The 14,885-nt window shown below is 42.8% G+C and overlaps 1 protein-coding gene across 1 annotated transcript in view; it reads left to right on the top strand.

The window, feature by feature from the left end:
* Window positions 1–356: 356 nt before the first annotated feature.
* LOC149523184 (maestro heat-like repeat-containing protein family member 2B) overlaps window positions 357–14,885 on the top strand; it is a 41,968-nt gene continuing 27,439 nt past the window's right edge. Inside the window, exons 1-6 of the mRNA XM_089770383.1 lie at window positions 357–467; window positions 3,340–3,482; window positions 6,808–6,930; window positions 7,760–7,922; window positions 8,423–8,521; window positions 10,023–10,212. Of these exons, the coding sequence (XP_089626509.1) occupies window positions 428–467; window positions 3,340–3,482; window positions 6,808–6,930; window positions 7,760–7,922; window positions 8,423–8,521; window positions 10,023–10,212 (758 nt within the window). The 5' untranslated portion in view covers window positions 357–427. The remainder of the gene's footprint in view (window positions 468–3,339; window positions 3,483–6,807; window positions 6,931–7,759; window positions 7,923–8,422; window positions 8,522–10,022; window positions 10,213–14,885) is intronic.

The raw sequence follows: 14,885 nt of genomic DNA, 5'->3' as shown, positions 1-14,885 counted from the left end.
GGCATCCCTGGGGCCAGATGCTGTGCTGGAGCATTGGTTGGAGAGCAGTCAGGGTACCCTGGGCAGTTCACCCACCTGGAGTGGAAGTAGTAGTGGCACCCTAGCCTGCTCTCAGAGCGGTGGAGTCTGCTGGAGTGCTGCCTTTCCCCAGCACCTAAAATTTATTTAGGGCAATTTTTAGTAAAAGTCATAGACAGGTGACAGGTCATCTTAACCATAGTTCTCTCCAGCAAAGTGACAGAGTCCCTGTGTGCCTACCTGGTCATCAACAGTTTATGGAATTTGCTTTGGTCACAAGGATGTCACAATAGTGCTTGTGTAAGTTTAACTGGAAGTTCTGGTTGACAGACTGAGAGGCCATCTATCTCTCAGTACTGGAGCTAGTTGGAGAAAGGATTGAGAGAAGGTGTTGAGGAAAGACTAAACCATGAATACATTTGTGAGTGAACAGGAGGTAATTGATAGAGGTAAGGGTCACTATTGTATTTTTTATATCCAACCTGTAGCCACACATACACATTCAAGAGCATGGGTGCATAGAAACGTGTAATATTCTCCATTTCTATGACCAGATCATTAGCTGCTGTAAATCCAGTGAGCCTCTACTGACTTCCCTTTTAATTGACTTGAGTTGAAGGACTGGCCTACAGCCTCTGAACCTGGAAACTTTCCTGACAACCTGTGTCACTATTGGATGTTATGGGGAAGGTCTTCTTTCCTTTCTCCAGTTGTTTTATGTTGTTAATATGGGTCCTTATTTTATGACTTCTGCATCCTTGGAGCCAAAATCCAGTGGTGCAAAGCATCAGAGATGGGAGAAATTAGAAGAGAAAACACAGAAGGACTTCTCTTCTAGCTGACTGTGTCTAGACTACAAAGTTCTATCACTTTTCTTTTGAAAGAGGCTTTTCTGACAGTTGGCCCGTCTACACTGGGCCAAATGTCAGAAAAAAAAGCCTCTTTCAGAACATCCCTTCTTCCTCGTAGAACGAGGTTTACTGAGATGCTGAAAAAACATGTCTGCTTTTCCAATATTTTTTTGGAAAAGCAGACGCATTCCTTGGACGTGGCAGAGCTTTTCTGGGATATCTCTGGTATCCTGGAAAAACTCTGCAGTCTAGATGTACCTGCTGTCTACTTAAGATATTAAGTGGATAGCTAGCATATTAAATGGAGGATAACAAAGCGTTTCTTAGCAACACTAGTGCTCTTAATCCTTCACCATTACTATTGCAACTGTATGGGCAATGTAAGTTACAGTTCTGATTCCATCTGCATCTGGGTGTTGGAATCGAAGGGTAAGGATGGGTAATCGCCTAATCTTGAGCAATCTTTCATGGGAAGGGTAAATTCTGATCAATTCCTCCTCCATGCCTTGGAATGCTGTTACAATGGAGACAGATAAATATGGCATTTCAGATTTCTTGTTAAATATTAAGTCTCCAGGAGAATTTCTGCTGAGAGACACATGGGAGATAAAATCCTGATTTTATTAATACATCAACTATTTCACAGTTTCATCGAGTTTAAGGCTGGTAGGTCATTAGATCATGTACTTTAATCTTCTGTATGTCACAAAACCATTACGTTTCACCTAGCAACCCTATGCTGAAACCAAAACTTGTCTTGGACTAAAAATTGTCACTCTTGAAGGGTATGTCAACACAGCAGTGTTAATTTGGAATAACTGATGTTATTGCAAAATAACATAGTCCGCATCTACACAGCAAGCCATTATTTCAACATAATGTCAAATAATGTCAAGCTGGAGGACTTCTTTCTCCGACTCCTATAACCCGCATTTTATGTGTAGACAGCGCCAAAAGCCGAAATAAACTATTTCAACTTAAGCTGCACAATTGAGAGCTCAAGTTGTGTAGCTTATTTCTGCTTTAGCCCTGCTGTGTAGATGTGCCCAAGGCCTAGGAGACCAAGATGCTGTGTGCTGCAGACAGAGGATAGGAGAAACTGAAATGCTACCAATGCCTGAGGCCTTTGCAATGGTAGAGAAATGATTAGGTCAGAAATGCCCTGATGATCCTGGTGGTTGATCAGTGCCCCATACTCCCGAAGAAGACAAATTCCCAACCTCCCAAACAATAATCCCTGCTAGTCTGACCCAGGGAAAATTCCTCCCCACCCTCAAATCTGGAGATCAATTGCATCCTGACCAATGTTCTCTCCAATTCTACGTGTAGAATACATTTGATGTGCATTGAGGCATGTACGGATGTGTACAACCATTAGAAACACATGTCTGCCACCCAAGTGCTCAGTTTACGGGTAACACTGATCCTGACTATGTGAGCAAGACTTACCAAGACTTAATCTCTGAGGCTTCACATAAAGGTATGGGGCAATCACCCTACCCATGGAAAACACCTAGCTAGATAATTTCATGGAGGTTAGGTCCATAAAAGGCTATTAGCCAGGGGATAAAATGGTGTCCTTGGCCTGTGTTTGTCAGAGGCTGGAGAGGGATGGCAGGAGATAAATCGCTTGATAATTGTCTTCTGTCCACCCTCTCTGGGGCACCTGGTGCTGGCCACTGTCAGCAGACAGGATACTGGGCTAGATGGACCTTTGGTCTGACCCAGTACGGCCGTTCTTATGTTCTTATGTTGTGCATTGGGGGAAAATCTTTTAGGGTCTCTAGAGGCAACTGGACAAATACCTATTCCATGTGTCTTCTCTGCAAGTATTTAAATTACCATAAAATAAAACTGAAGCCTTTTTTCAAAACAGAGTGCATAAAGTTTGACTTCTAAATTCATACAGTGGGGTCTTTAAAAAGTGGCTTGATTTTCAAGAGATACTGAACCCCTAGAAGTTCTTTGCACCATCCATAGGTAATTCTGGGTGCTCAGCACTTTTGGAAATGACACCCTGACTAAGCAAAACACTTCAGCATGTGTTTAACTTTAGATTTATTTGTTGGCATTGAGTTAGGCATGTGATTAATTTGTTGAATCAGGATGTAGGCGTGTTAATATGGATTGAGGAGTTTTAGTTTAGGCACCCAGTTTTAAAAATCTTGGCTCTAAATTATTCTGTGTGCTATCAAAATGCCTAAATTAATAGTAAAGGTGGAAAAGATTATTTTATGTGGGGATCTTATTTAAAAGGAGCAGCTTTTCCTTATTATAATCCGTCCCCCCACAATAGCTCTGCAAACAGACATGGTCACCATGAGGGAAGAAAAGGATTTGCATGATTCCCAGGTCCACTTATTACCATGTCTGGTCTCCTACAGAGTCTTTACTAGATAGTGAATTAAAGACACAAGCACTGAATCCCAACATCAATGATAACCAGCAGAATCCTTTCCTTTAATTTCAGCTGTTTACAGCGAGGTTGTTTTCCTCCTGGACCATATGGACGATCAAGATAAGGCCTCTATTGCCCTTCAGATTGTCAAGATAGCTGAGACCAAACTGGCTGTCGTTGTGACTGTTCTGCTAGAAAAACTTCAGCAGGATGAGGTAGGGCAGTTTCATCAAATCACATCTGTTTTCCATGTTTCCACTCCAAATTCTGTTTGACTTCATGGAAGTAATTCAATACAGAACTTGGCTCAGCCCACCTTCAGTGTAAGCAGTATTTACCCTTCTGTCTTCATGCAAAACTCATCATGCAAAATTCTGTTACAGATCAGGATGATATAATAAAGAGACACTCAGAGGAGCACTGTCCTTTTGTACACACTGGAGTACATGGGCTGTAGATTATAAAAGTGCACTGTAGGGGTATCTATAATCTCTTATAGCAGTAGTTTGTCCTCCTTTAGCATCTTCATCCAAAAACCTCAAAGCACTTACCTACTTACTCATGAATTAGGTTTTACAGCACCTTTGGGAGAGTGATAAACATCCCCATTTACTGATGGGCTGTGTCATGGGGAATTAAATAACTTGCTCAACACCACATAGTGAGTTAGTAGAAGAATGGTGAATAAAACCCATGTGAACTGACTCTCTGCTCTAAACCCAAGACAACACTTCTTAATTATAATGACATATGATTGGGATATAGCTCTGAAGGGTTCTTAAATAATCCAAACCCCTTTTTCTTTTATTAATACTCGCATCCAGCAAAGTCCATTTCTCTATTAAGGGTCAACACAGAAGGCATTTTAGTTTCAAGTACCAGGAAGCCAAGACAAGCAGTTCATTTCTGGCTCGCTTGAATAGTGTGGGGCGCTTGTATTCATAAGTTATCAATTATGATTTTCAATTAAAAATCCTCCTTACATTTAAAAATGAATGGAAAGAGGCAGAGCCTCTCCCCACTAGAGCAGTAATAATAGCAGTTTGCAGCAGCATCCTTTAAAAGCACAACCACTGGAATGTGTAGCCAACCATTGGCTTTGAACATTCCAAAGTGCTTTATGACCTTAGCAGGCAGTTCACACCTTCAGCTGCCTGAATTCAGAGTTATAGACTCACAGGAGACAGATGTGAAAGGCTTGTTGGATCATCCAATTTCCCAGCAGTGCCTTTTTCATTTTTTGGGGCCAAACCAATTTTAAAAGCTCCTAGTGACTGGGTTTCCACCACTTTCCAATGAAGACGATGTAATAACCTGATAGATGTCTTATAGCTGGGGCATTTTTCCTGATGTTAAAGTCTAAATTTTAGGTCTCTGATACTGCCCCCTGCTGTGCAATGTACGTGCTGCAGGGTAAGAAACACTGACTCCTAAGCATCCTCACTCCACAGTGCATGCTATGCAGCAAGGAGGTGGTGGCTGGCTGGAGTAGGCAGTCACGGTTGTGCTGACTCTGTGGAGGAGAGCTGACCTGATCTGAGCCCAGGGGAGTCCAGTTGTTTTCCCACTGTGATGTGATACGATTCATTTTAGATCCAAGAGAAACCAGGACACTCCAGGGATACTTAACCACTTTCTTATTTATTGCAAGCTTTAAGCAGTTATGACAGTTGTTTAAGTTTTACAAGCCTTAAAAACAATTACTACACAATTTAAACCTTAAATGCCATACATTCTAAAGCAAGAATATAGTGCAAAGCAATGCAAAAGCAATTAATAAAAGAGCTACTATAATACAATAATAAAGACTAGTTCACTTACACTTCACCCGTATGCTACCTACAGTAGCAGGCAGGAGGTCAGGGTTCCTTTTCTTCCCATGCATTGGAACACCATGCACTGGATCACCGGTGTGAAGGGCCTATTTACTTCTAGTTACATCGAGCAGTACCTGTGGGTCAATCCTGCTCATTCCCTCCCACTGATTGTTCTTACTAAGCCCATTTTATAGCAAAGCGAGACTTGGTTGTTCTAATAATATTTACCAATTGATTACGTATTGTGTAGGATATGGAACATGCCCAATACCCTATCTGGAGTACATCCTGTCACTCAGGATGTTGCTGCTATGTGCATAGTTGACAGTTGTATGGCTGCATCTGTAATTTGTGGTTATCAGAAACAGAAGTACCTGTACAAGATTGCTTGCCATGTGTTCTTGACATAGTCTCACGTACCATGCTTCATCTGCATTGTTATGCAAAACATTCCTTCCTCTCACAGCTTCTCCCATGACCTTGCCTGCATGCTTATGTGCACCAGACTTGAGACAGGCCTGGGTTTTGCTTGTTAGAGATCCGCACGTGTTAAAGGGAGACGTGGCCATTTATTGTCAAGGCAGGCTCCCCTACACCCACCCAACCTCACCCTGATGCATGAGGTCAGATCCCATAGAGGTTGCAGGTCTCTATTTAAAAGTCAGTTCTGCTGGCCTCCCTGCACTTTTTAAAATTTTCTCCTGAATTACTTCCAAGCTGTTGATCTTTTCTGGGGAATGTGGTGCCAAAAAAGTGAAATAAGCCAGAAGCAGTCACACCTCAGATGAACAATGAGAAACTGTTGTCTTCCTGCTTTATGACAAGATTCCTGTATGTAACAAACCCAACCCAGATGGCTGACTTTTTTTTTCACTGTCACTCCAGGTCACTTGTTGTTTCCCACTTTTCTCCCTCTCATTATGTCAGTTATATTGACCCCCTCTCTAGGTGCGCTAGTTTGCAGTTCTCTGAAATCAGTCTTGTTCTGCTCAGGTTTCTAATTTCTCTGTGCCCCTCTTTATTATTTCTCTGTCACAACTCATACCTTCAACTCCTCCATATTTAGTATCATCTGTGAATTTGAACTTTGATGGACCCCATAAAAGAGACCTTCAAGTGTGCTACTGTCAATGTAGAGGTAACTCCTGAGCTAATTTTCCCTAAAAGCTGCAGAAGATTTACTGCAGGAGTTGGGTATTTTATAATTGTATTTACAAATTCTGTCTGGAGTGGATAAAAAAGGCATGATGCTAATAATAACAATAACAACAATAACAATAATAATAATAATAATAACAACAATAATAATAATAAACGAAATTGGATAAGGGGGCAGTGCAGGGCCCTTATTCTGATTAAAAAATGTGTAAATTGCTCAGCTTCTTCTGAAATGCTGCTAGCTGGGGTGATTGTGGAGGGCATAGCAAGTTTTATACAAATGAAGACTAGGGGTTACTTGAGTGAGTATGCAGGCTGTGGAATCAGTGTGGTCTAGTGGAGAGGACTCCAGATAGTGAATCAGAAGACCTGAATTATTTTCCTGGCTATTGATCTGCTCTTTTAGCCTGGGCTAGTTGTTTCATGTTTAGATTGTAAACTCTTTTGGGCAGAAGCTTATTAGCGTAAGTGTTACTATATTGCGTTACTATATTAGCTTATAGCATTACTATATTGTCATCAAGGAAACATTTTCCCCAATTGTTCTTTTATGTTTTGTCCCCAGAAAAACAGAGTAGACATTTACTGTATCCTGGAGAAAGTATTACAGCAGGATGCCCAGGTCCTAAAGAGAAGGCTACTGAGCAAAATAATAACACTTGCCTCAAAGCACATGAGAGAGACTCAGGTAAGTTAGATTAACGGAAGTGTTGGAGCATAAGCTTTTGTGGTCAAAGACCCACTTCACTGCTTTTGCAGATTCAGACTAACACGGCTACCCCTCTGATACTCAGGTAAGTTAGTTTTCCCTATATGCTAATGACAGGAATGAAAGCTTAAACTAATTAAAACATTGTTTGTAAACTATATACTGAAACTCCAGGATTAATGACTGCTAGGGGCCCACAGATCCCCACACCGTCCTCCAGAAATCCCAGGTCCTAAGCAGCATGTGACTAGTTTCATCTTGTTCAAGTTACACATGTGCTTAAGTGCTTTGTAAGGTCAGGATATTGTGACATATATCAGATGCAGAGAGGCCTACTGCTTCTTAACAAGCAAGTATTTTGTGAAGTCTACTAGGGATTTCATTATTGATACTGATTTTGTGTGGAAGGTGCTCTGATACTATGGTGTTAAGCAGCAGGATGAAACCTTTAAACAGAATCGGAGCTGTTTCCAAAAGAAGCAGTATTTGGATTTAGGGTATAGTTTATTCAGGAAAATTCTCTGAATATCTTGAAGCTGCCCACCTCCTCTGAGGGAAAAATATCATGTCACTATGATAGCCAATCATCCACCACAAATAGCTAATAGCGAATAGTCTAAGCAGCTTGCAAACAACTGAAAGGCTGACAAGTGTTTAGCCAAACGATTCAATGATTATTTATGACTCATGATTCTGTTCTCAGAAAGTTGGGTGGAAAACAGAAATAAGAACTTGATTCATTTGAGCAGCATTGGCTGGTGTAGTTGGCTTTAATCACTTCAGTCTCTCTCTTTTTGTATTTTTTAAGGACGCAACAAATGAACTAAAAGTGGCAGCGAGCAACACATTAGTGGCTCTGGCACGCTGCTATTTCAGTGAGGTGATGTATGAGCTTCAATGTCATCTGAATCCACTGAAGCTGTCTGACGTGTTCACTTTGATTACGCTGGGCAACCTATCATCAGCTTATCGTATGTCAACTTCCATCTTTTGTTTCAAAGTTATTGTCTTCCATTTAAGGACAGAGGTTCACACTCTGTACAGCTACACAGAGTGCTATTTGGGGGGCATGAGATGAACTGCTGTGGCTGGTTCCAGTTGCTAGACCATGAGCTATCCACACCAAGGTGCAAGCTCTTATGCCCCATTTGAAGTTCTTAAAGGACAGGATTGAGGAAAATCAGGTCTAGTGGAGCTCTTCTCCATTCCATTTCTCATCCCTCCCCAGTGCTCTCTCTCCTACTCTGGGAGAGGATTGGGCATCTGGCACAGCTGCACATTGGTGGAGAATGCTCCTCCTCAGGGTAAATCCCCCACTGATTTTTTACTTCTGCCTTATCATTTGTGTACGCAGCACAAAATGACCTAGGAGCCCATAGCATCCGACCCAGCGGTGTTTCTAAATGCGATAGTAAGAAGGCAGATAACAGTCAATTGTCTCTCTTCCTTTTCTTCTGGTCCTTCTTTTCAGCACTCAAGTGCATTCCTTTTGTGGGAATGACCCTGTACGGCATGAGCTCCATGCGGATGTTAGACGACGAGAGCAGGCTGAGGCAAGCATTTTGTGGTGGTAAGTGCCAGCACTTATTGCAGATGTCCAAAATGGATATTTAGGGGCCTTGGTACAGAGTTAAGTGACTGATCGTTACAAACAGGCTCTGAACTGGATTGTACCAGGGGCTGAGTCCTCATGCTCCTGTGGCACTCAGTGGAGTTGAGAGTGCTCCTTACTTTGCTGGAGGTGCTGAGCATTTGTAAGTTCAGGCCCTTTATGACTTGTGGCTATTTTAAAAATAAACAAAAGCTGATGCTGCCCATGTGCCAGGAAACTCCTGGGGGAGAATGTGCAGGCAACAGACTGAATTACATTTAAAAATTTCCCGTTTTCCACCCCTCCACCCATTCCTCCTCTTTAGTTGCTTAATTATCATCTCCTTTCACCCTCTTTCTCTGTCCTCTGGTCTTCTCCACTTCTCTCTTCCTTTGCTTTTTAGTTGATGCTCAAGTAAGGCCACGTCTACACTATGCAGAAGATCAATGCTGCTGCAGTTGATCACCAGGGTCCAAATTAGCAGGTCTAGTGAAGACCCACTAATTCGAACTGAGTGGGTGCTCCCGTTGGCACCGGTAGTCCTGCTTCTCATGAGGAATAACACTCCTGTCAACCTTCCACTGTGTGGACAGTCTGAAAACACGATTTAAGATACGTCAACTCCAGCTACATAATTAACATAGCTGGAGTTGCGTACCTTAAGTCAACTTTCCCCTTTAGTGTAGATCAGGCCTAAGGGATTAATCCTGCACCTTTGAGATCAATGGGAATTTTGCCATCAGCTTCATAGAACATAGGATTGAGCCTTAATTTTCCTTTCAAGGGCAGCGGGTGCATCTAATTTTAGGGCAAAATGCTGTCAAATCTCAGTATAGCTAATAGGAGTTAGGGGCACTGAACATCTTTCAGACAAACTGTAACCCAACAGGAAATCATACAGTTTTAGGGCTAAATAAGCAATAACTGCAGAGGACATGAATCATTCAGAAAACAGCTGGTCAAAATATTTTGTTTTTGTATTACATTTTTCATATTTTTTTCCAAGTTGATGGAATATTAAACTGAAAAAATGTCAATGACAGTTTTAATCAGGATGTGTTCAGTGTTTTTGTGCAGCTAAAAAGGTGGCTGAAATTTGTTGATTTTTGAAACATGTGAATGATCTTTGTAATTTGAAATTTTGAAAAAAACAAGAGTAAACACTTTTAATTTAATTTCAACTACCTTTACAATCAGCTCTAATTAAGAGGTAACAAGGGAGAAAAAAATATGTTTTCAAATGATGGGAATTAAAAAGAGATGGAGAGAGACAAAAGAGAAGAAAGCCTTTTGAGAAACAAGAAACGGAAAGGAGGGAAGAGAAATCATTCAAAACTGTTATTGGATTTCATCAGCTGTTCCTGAATTGGGCATGGAATTGTAATAAACTACAAGCCTGGGTGTCTTCACTGATAAAACAACGTATCCTTATTACTATTGCATCCTTTTCATATTGCCTGTCTTTTTTCCTTCCATGCAGTTCTGGAAAAATGGTCAAGGGCAGTAAATGTATATTTTAGTAACTGGGAAAGGTGGCCATTTCCCAAAATGGGTAAATCTCAATTCTGTGATGAAATTCTTCCCCTCTATCGTCATGTGACAAGCAAATGGACCACATGTGAAGATTTGGAGGTGAGAATTGTAGGCTTTCTAAACCTTTATGAGAAATTGTATTGTTAAATTCTCTGTGTATGGCACTCTTTGTGATGATGGAGTTCAATGGCAGGTTCTTTGGGATAGAACGGAGTATGATGTAAAACATTTAAAAAAGATTATAATGTCACAATCTCATGGAAATTCTGTCTGTACATAGTGTACATAGATTCCAGTTTTGTCACCTGACATGCAGATGAATATAGGAGAATGGGCTAAATTCATTCCTGGCAGATGTCTATTCAGTTCCAGTAGAGTTACAGCAGGAATGAGTTGGTTTAGTGTGCATACTAATCTGGGGAAATATCCCACTTGGGAAAGTTGTGAGGTGCAGTAGAATATAATTCTGAAACCAACACCATAGCTGTGTCTAGACTGGAAAAACTTGCCAGCTGTCTACACTGGCTGCTTGAATTTCCGGAAAAGCACTGACGATCTCATGTAAGATCGTCAATGCTTTTCCGGAAATACTATGCTGCTCCCGTTCAGGCAAAAGTCCTTTTCCGAAAGACTTTTGCGCAAAAGGGCCAGTGTAGACAGCACAGTAGTGTTTTCTGCAAAAAAGCCCCGATCGCGAAAATGGCAATTGGGGCTTTTTTGCGGAAAAGCGTGTCTAGATTGGCCACGGACGCTTTTCCGCAAAAAGTGCTTTTGCGGAAAAGCATCCTGCCAATCTAGACGTGCTTTTCCGAAAATGCTTTTAACGGAAAACTTTTCCGTTAAAAGCATTTTCGGAAAATCATGCCAGTGTAGACGAAGCCATGCATGAGTCTTAACTCTTTACCAGGAAATATTGAGATAGGGCTGTTTCAACAGTGGAAAAGGGAAATTGCACTCGTCAGAAGTAGAAAAGATGGGCCCATTGCATGATATTGAATGAATTTGTAGGAACTTAAATTCTGTGTCTCTATGTAGCTCATGCAGGCCATTATCAAAGCCCTTGGTACTATGATGAGCCTCCTCCTGCATAAAGAAGAGCATCAAGATAAGGTGTTCGAACAGATCCCATGGCTCCTTGAGCAATATAAAGAGGATGTTAATGTTTTTCATGTCACCAAGGTGAGATACTTATTAAAATAACTATCAATGTGTGCGCATAGGTGAACTGCACTAGCTGCTACCAGTGGCGTTTCCTGGTCTACATAGTGACTTGTTAGATAATAGATAAACACACAAGTCTTGATTTTATAGACATGGTGACCCAGGTGACAAGTTTTGTAGGTAAAAGCCTCTCATGAAAAGTATCTTCTGTTTCTGGAGTTGATAAGGAGGTAAGAAACAAAACACCTGTTCCCTTCCCCCTCCCCCATAAGATACTCCCTCCTTGTGATTTACTGGAACATCCTATCAACTCTGTGTCTCTCTTTTAGATTATAAATAAACTCCTCAGAGCAGGGGCTGCTGTGTGTTGTCTCTGGGCAGTATTAAGTAAACTGCCAGTAGCTGAAAATTAATACTAAGAAGGCCTGAATTGCATTGCTTTAGATTCTATAACTAGATAGATATAAAATCACTGTCTATTTCATCTACCGTTGTGTACAGGGCTGTTGTAGCTGTGTTGGTTCAAGGACATTAGAGAGACAAGGTGGGTGAGATAATATAATTAAAGATATTATTTCACCCACCTTGTCTCTCTTATTTCATCTACCCTCAGTATCACATGACCAAGGTAACTCTTGTCTGCTGATAGTGAGAGGATGGAGTGAGGGCAGTTGGCTTCAGTAGTATGATTGAGCATGCTCAGTCTCTGTGAGCTGGCTCAGTACAAGCCAAGCAGCAAATCCAGGGCCACAACCCTGCTGCCCTTCCCCCCTCCCCACTTCCTCCATGGTTTACTCCCAATCTATGTTGGCTTTCTGGTCCAGAATATGTGGTTGCTTTTGGGATTGGAATGCCCGTGACTTTGAGGGAATCAATGTCTCATGGACTTGACTAAAAGTATCAAAGGACTACACAAGAGCCTAAATGTAGTAAAATATGTAGATTTCATCAGAGATATCCTGGAAGCTTCAAGCAGCAAAGAAGAAAAGTGTGTAGGTACAGGAAGGAGTTAGACTGTCATCTCATTATCAATAGCCTGGAAGAGAACATAAAATCATCATTGATAAAATTGGCAGATGAAATAAACATTGGGGAGTGGTAAATAATGGAAAGGACAACTCACTGATTCAGAGTGATATAGATCATTTGGTAAACTGGATGCTAACAATAAATGTGCATTTAAATATGGCTGAATGTAAATAGATGCATCTAGGAACAAAACAATGTAGGTGATACATACATGTTGAGGGATGCTTCCTGAGAAACAGTAACTCTGAAAAATATTTTGGGAAACTTGGTGAATACTCAGCTGAACATGACCTACAAATGCGATGCTGTGGCCAAAAAAGCTGAAGTGATACTGGGATGCATACATGGGGAAATCTCAAGGAGGAATACAGTGGGAAATGCAAAGTTCATTTCCACACTAGAACTGACCAACAGATATTGGTAGATACCCCTGATACCGGCTTCCTGTGAGAAGAGTGCCTTTCACACCCTGCTTGGCTTATAGCAATTCAGCAGGATGCCATTGGGCTGCACAGAGCCTCAGCCACTTTTCAGCAGCTCATGAACCAAATATTGCAAACATATATGCAATATACAGCCGTGTGCATTAAGAATATTGTCATCCACAGCACCAGCTGGGGGAAACACCTCTGACATCTTAGCAAGGTATTGTAAGCCCCAATAGATGCAGGACTCACTGTGAATCCAGCCAAGTGCCATCTTAGTGAACACAGTAGGAAGGGGAAAACTATAGCTCCTTGATAAATAAGGTCTAAGGCTTGTGTGACTGCCCCACCTCCCTGACAAAGAAACAGGTGCCACAATACTTCAGACACAGTGGCTGCTTAGTACTCAACTTCATCACACTGGGCACCCTATTATTGGACCTGATGAAGAACACCCAATCACAGAAAGTCCAGTAATCAGAAGACTGTGAGGAAGCCTTCCAGGCCCTGTGAAAACAGCTGAACCAAGAGCTGGTCCTATCCCATCCAACTTCACAAAGCCTTCTATCCTTCAAATGGAGGTCTCGGAGGTAGGACCAGGAGTGGTACTATCTCAAGAAATAGGTGGGAAGGAGCACCAGATCCTTTATCTCAGCTGCAAGCTGTTCTCCTGAGAGACCTGCCGCCCTACTATAGCAAGGGAGGCCCTGGCCATCAAGTGGGTGATCTACACCCTGGGGGTATGTCTACACTACAAAGTTAATTCGAACTAACGGATGTTAGTTCGAATTAACTTTGATAGGTGCTACACTAGCGCTCCGCTAGTTCGAACTTAATTCGAACTAGTGGTGTGCTTAGTTCGAACTAGGTAAACCTCATTGAACGAGGACTAAGCCTAGTTCGAACTTACTAGTTCGAATTAAGGGGTGTGTAGCCCCTTAATTCAAACTAGTGGGAGGCTAGCCCTCCCCAGGTTTCCCTGGTGGTCACTCTGGCCAACACCAGAGAAACTCGTCTGCCCCCCTTCCGGCCCCGGACCTCTTAAAGGGGCACAGGCTGGCCAGCACCCAGCTAACAGACCCTGCACCTGGCACGGCTCGAGCCAGCCACCCGCTGCCACCCAGCCATCCCCCTCTTCCCGGGACCAGGCTGGCGGCTCTCGGGAGCCTGCCCAGGACCGCACCCGCCTGGTTTAGTGCGGACATCATGGACCTCGTCCACGACCTCCGCACTAGGCACAGGAAAGTGGCCGTCTAGGGCAGGAGAGCTGCCAGCCTGGCCACCTAGGAGCAGGTGTGCATGAAAATGAAGGTGGTCCACTGAGACCCCCAACCCTGAGCCCTGAGCTTACAATGGGCGTATTGGGTCATACCAAAGGTCCATCTAGCCCAGTAGCCTGTCTGCCGACAGTGGCCAACCCTAGGGACCCTGGAGGGGGTGGACCGAAGACAGTGATCAAGCCATTTGTCTCGTGCCATCCCTCTCCAGTCTTCCACAAACTTTGGGCAGGGACACCACTCCTACCCCCTGGCTAGTAGCACTCCATGGACCCAACTTCCATCACTTTATCTCACTTCTCTTTAAACTCTGTTCTAGTTCTAGCCGTCACAACCTCCTGCAGCAAGGAGTTCCACAGGTTGAATCTTTGCTTTGTGAAGAGCACCTTTCTGTTAGTAGTTTGAAGCCTGCTACCCATCCTTTTCCTTTGGTGTCCTCTAGTCCTTCTATTATGGGGACTAATGGAGAACTTTTCTTAATGCACCCTCTCCACCCCACTCATGCTTTTATGGACTTCTATCCTATCCCCCCTCAGTCTCCTCTTTTCTAAGCTGAGAAGTCCCAGTCTCTTTAGCCTCTCTTTATATGGGACCTGTTCCAAACCTCTGATCATTGTAGTTGCCCTCCCCTCTCCCACCCTCTCTCTTCCCCTCTCCCACCTCCTTTTCCCAGTCTCCCCGAGTTTTGTTCAATAAAGAGAGATTCTATTTTTGACCACACGTTTTCTTTATTTTGTACATCAGGAAGGGGGGCTAGGGAAGGGTAAGTGGAAGGAGGTGACGGAGGAATGGGGTACGAGCCCCCGATGGGGAGGACTGGGCTGGCTCTGCGTGCTTCTGGGGGTGGAAGCTCTCCTGCAGCCCCCCAATTGCTCCTTCTCCCCAGATGGCAGCCTGCGGCAAGTACAGCCAGGCTGA

Source organism: Pelodiscus sinensis, chromosome 18 (assembly GCF_052426305.1).
Source record: "Pelodiscus sinensis isolate ZL-2025 chromosome 18, ASM5242630v1, whole genome shotgun sequence".
Taxonomy (NCBI): domain Eukaryota; kingdom Metazoa; phylum Chordata; order Testudines; family Trionychidae; genus Pelodiscus; species Pelodiscus sinensis.
The sequence above is the reverse complement of the archived record's forward strand: the minus strand, read 5'-3'. Positions and strand labels throughout refer to the sequence as shown.